General features: G+C 30.5%; 1 protein-coding gene across 1 annotated transcript; it reads left to right on the top strand.

Moving 5' to 3' along the window:
• The first annotated feature begins 2,086 nt into the window (after positions 1-2,086).
• Positions 2,087-2,502, top strand: LOC133289640 (calcium-binding protein CML39-like). The gene has a single exon (XM_061487619.1). It carries the CDS (start codon positions 2,126-2,128, stop codon positions 2,414-2,416), a length of 291 nt encoding a protein of 96 aa, XP_061343603.1. The 5' UTR covers positions 2,087-2,125; the 3' UTR covers positions 2,417-2,502.
• The last annotated feature ends 348 nt before the right edge of the window (positions 2,503-2,850 follow it).

The raw sequence follows: 2,850 nt of genomic DNA, 5'->3' as shown, positions 1-2,850 counted from the left end.
GTTCAATGGTGTCACATGCTTACAAATCAGAATCGTTGATCTTTTTTGATCTAACGGCTATCAGATGAGGTGTCAAATTTCAAATTTGACACTGGTGTGAAGGATTATATATATATATATATATATATATATATATATATATATATATATATATATATATATATATATATATATATAGAGGTAGGATCCTTTGACACCGGTGTCAAATTTCAATTTTGACACCTCATATGAGAGCCGTTAGATAAAAAAAAATCAACGACTGCACATGCTTGCAAATCAGAGTCGTTGATCTTTTTTGATCTAACGGCCCTCAGATGATGTGTCAAAATTGAAATTTGACACTGGTGTCAAAGGTTCCTACCTCATATATATATATATATATATATATATATATATATATATATATATATAAGAAATACAAGTCTCATGTCGTATGGGACTTGTATCTTATGTCATAGATCCTTCATAGTTGTGCTTCTATTTTCTCTCTTTTTTAATGATGGACCCCAAATTTTGTGTCTTAGCATAAAATATGCTCTTTTTTATTACATGAGAGTAGACAAGCCCTATATAAGAATACGTTTCTATATTGCATGATATAATTTTATCTCATACAATACACAAAAAATGGATCAGATCCATTAAAACAAAAGAAAACAAATGGATTCCATCCTACATGTATACATGAGATAATTTTCCGTAAAGAGAATATACATGAGAAAATTATCTACATATTTCTCTTAATACCTTTATCCATAGTTCCCCCGAGAACTTAATTCGTACGTCAAAGTAAGCCTAACAGAATAAAGTAAATGCAGAAAAAAAAGCCAACATGCTATTCGAATTTGAAAGATTAAACCTTCCTGGGCAAGTAAGAATATTTAATCTTTTGTATTACTTGTCCAGGAAGATTTAAGATTGGATTGGTAGCTAGAAAAAGTACAGCATATAACGTGATATTGATTTAATAGTTAGAATATACGTTTTTTAGTGATAGCAAAATAAAATAAAATTCTTCTACTTAATTTGTGAGTACTCTTGATGATTCATCTTTTGATCTTTGACTACGTATTTGCGTGCATATTTGTGAGACTAATTAAACTTAACGTTATGATTAGATAAAATCTTTTCCTAAAGTAACGATTAGTATCTTTAAAATGAAACGTGTTACCTTACTCATGTCGGAGAAAATGTTAAGCCATTTGTGATTTTGTTAAGAACATTTTTTTTTTGAAATTTTTTTTATCATATTAAATATATGCTTAAAAATTATTCTCGTGTCAAAAAAATATAAGACTTATAAAAGAACGAAAAAATAAAATAAAAGAAGTGCTACTAATATATATCATAAGTTTTTTTGTTCTTCTCCGCTGCTTTTTTCACTTTTCGTATGAAGAAAACTCCTTTTCCCTTTTCTCCTTAATTTTTATTTTGGTCGGCAGCCATCCTCATAATGTTCTACATCAATGTCACGGTTTATTTATTTATTTATTTGGTATAACAGTTTATTTTTGTTTTGGTTAGCAACCAACCTAACATTGTTCCACATCAATATATTTAAACGGTTTGTGAAATGATTTTTAAGTGTATTTCGATGCAATATTTAAAAGAAGAAAAACAAAATTCATTTTAACTTATTTTCGAAACTTATGATCCTCATCTTCTAAAATAATGAAATGGTAAGTCAATTTTGCTATGCGTGATATTTAATATAAATACTTCTTAAATATTGAATCTAAATGAAAAATTAATAATTTTTTTATTTTTTAATAAAAGGAACATAAACAAAATAAAATTAAAGTCTCTTACGTTGTTCGGCCTATTGAAGCTTCTATTGATTTTAGCTTGAAGGTCACAGCCACCACAGCATAGCATCTATCTGATATCATAATCTTTTAAAGTAAAATGAGAATCTTGTTGACCCATAAAGAAAGCAAATGGCATGTTTATCTACTCCATATATACGTACGCATCTTTGTAAATAGTAGTATGTTACTGCATGTTTATTATACTCGAAATGAAATGAGGCAATATAAATACGATACCCATATTTGGAAGCTTACATTTAACAACATATACAAGCACACGCAGCAAAATAAACCCAGTGGTTTCGTTGTGTGAGGGCATGGCCTTTAAAGATCGTGATGTACCGAGTGATGATGGGAAGCGCGTGATGACTCTGCAGCAGTTCAAGCAGTGGTTAAAGACATCATTTGACACAAACAGAGATGGTCAAATCAGCAAAGCCGAACTGAGTAAGGCTTTAAGGCAAAGCGGCGTTCTCTTTTCTTCATGGAAGAGCAACAAGGCCTTGAAGTTCGCAGACACCGACCATGACGGTTTCATTGAGGAAAACGAGTTCAATAACCTTTCACAGTTTGTTGAGAAGAACTTCAACGTGAAAATCATCAAGTAGCTACTAGTTTTGTATCATTATCTATCAAATAAATATCTCTGTAATTTTGTTGTGATTAATTTAATTTACATGTTAATCATATATATCTCTCTGTTAGAATGCGGAAGTTATGAAATGTTGAGGCAATTGAATTACTTTCCATTAATTCCTTGAGGTCTTTTAAATAGACGTAGTTACAGAAAACTGTTACAAAGAAATAGTAACAAACGTATAACAAACCAAAACAGCTAACAACAAGTAAACCTAATAAAAACTATCGGATTCTATCAACAACTTATTGGTTGTTGCTAAATATCCTCACACTCCCCCTCAAGTTGGAGAATGTAGATGAGAAGTTCCCAACTTGGACAACAAATAACTGAATTGTTTCTTTCCAAATGCTTTTGTAAAAATATCGGCCGGCTGATCTGCAGAAGCAATATGAGCGGTGGAGA

The sequence above is a fragment of the Gastrolobium bilobum genome, unplaced genomic scaffold (genome assembly GCF_033153095.1).
Source record: "Gastrolobium bilobum isolate Gb01-03AN ecotype WA unplaced genomic scaffold, APGP_CSIRO_Gbil_v1 utg1031, whole genome shotgun sequence".
Taxonomy (NCBI): Eukaryota; Viridiplantae; Streptophyta; class Magnoliopsida; order Fabales; family Fabaceae; genus Gastrolobium; species Gastrolobium bilobum.
Note: the sequence above shows the minus strand (reverse complement) of the source record. Positions and strands in the feature narration are given on the sequence as shown.

Coding starts and splice junctions, on each gene's coding strand:
- LOC133289640 (XM_061487619.1), top strand. CDS start 2,126: ATGGCCTTTAAAGATCGTGATGTACCGAGTGATGATGGGAAGCGCGTG.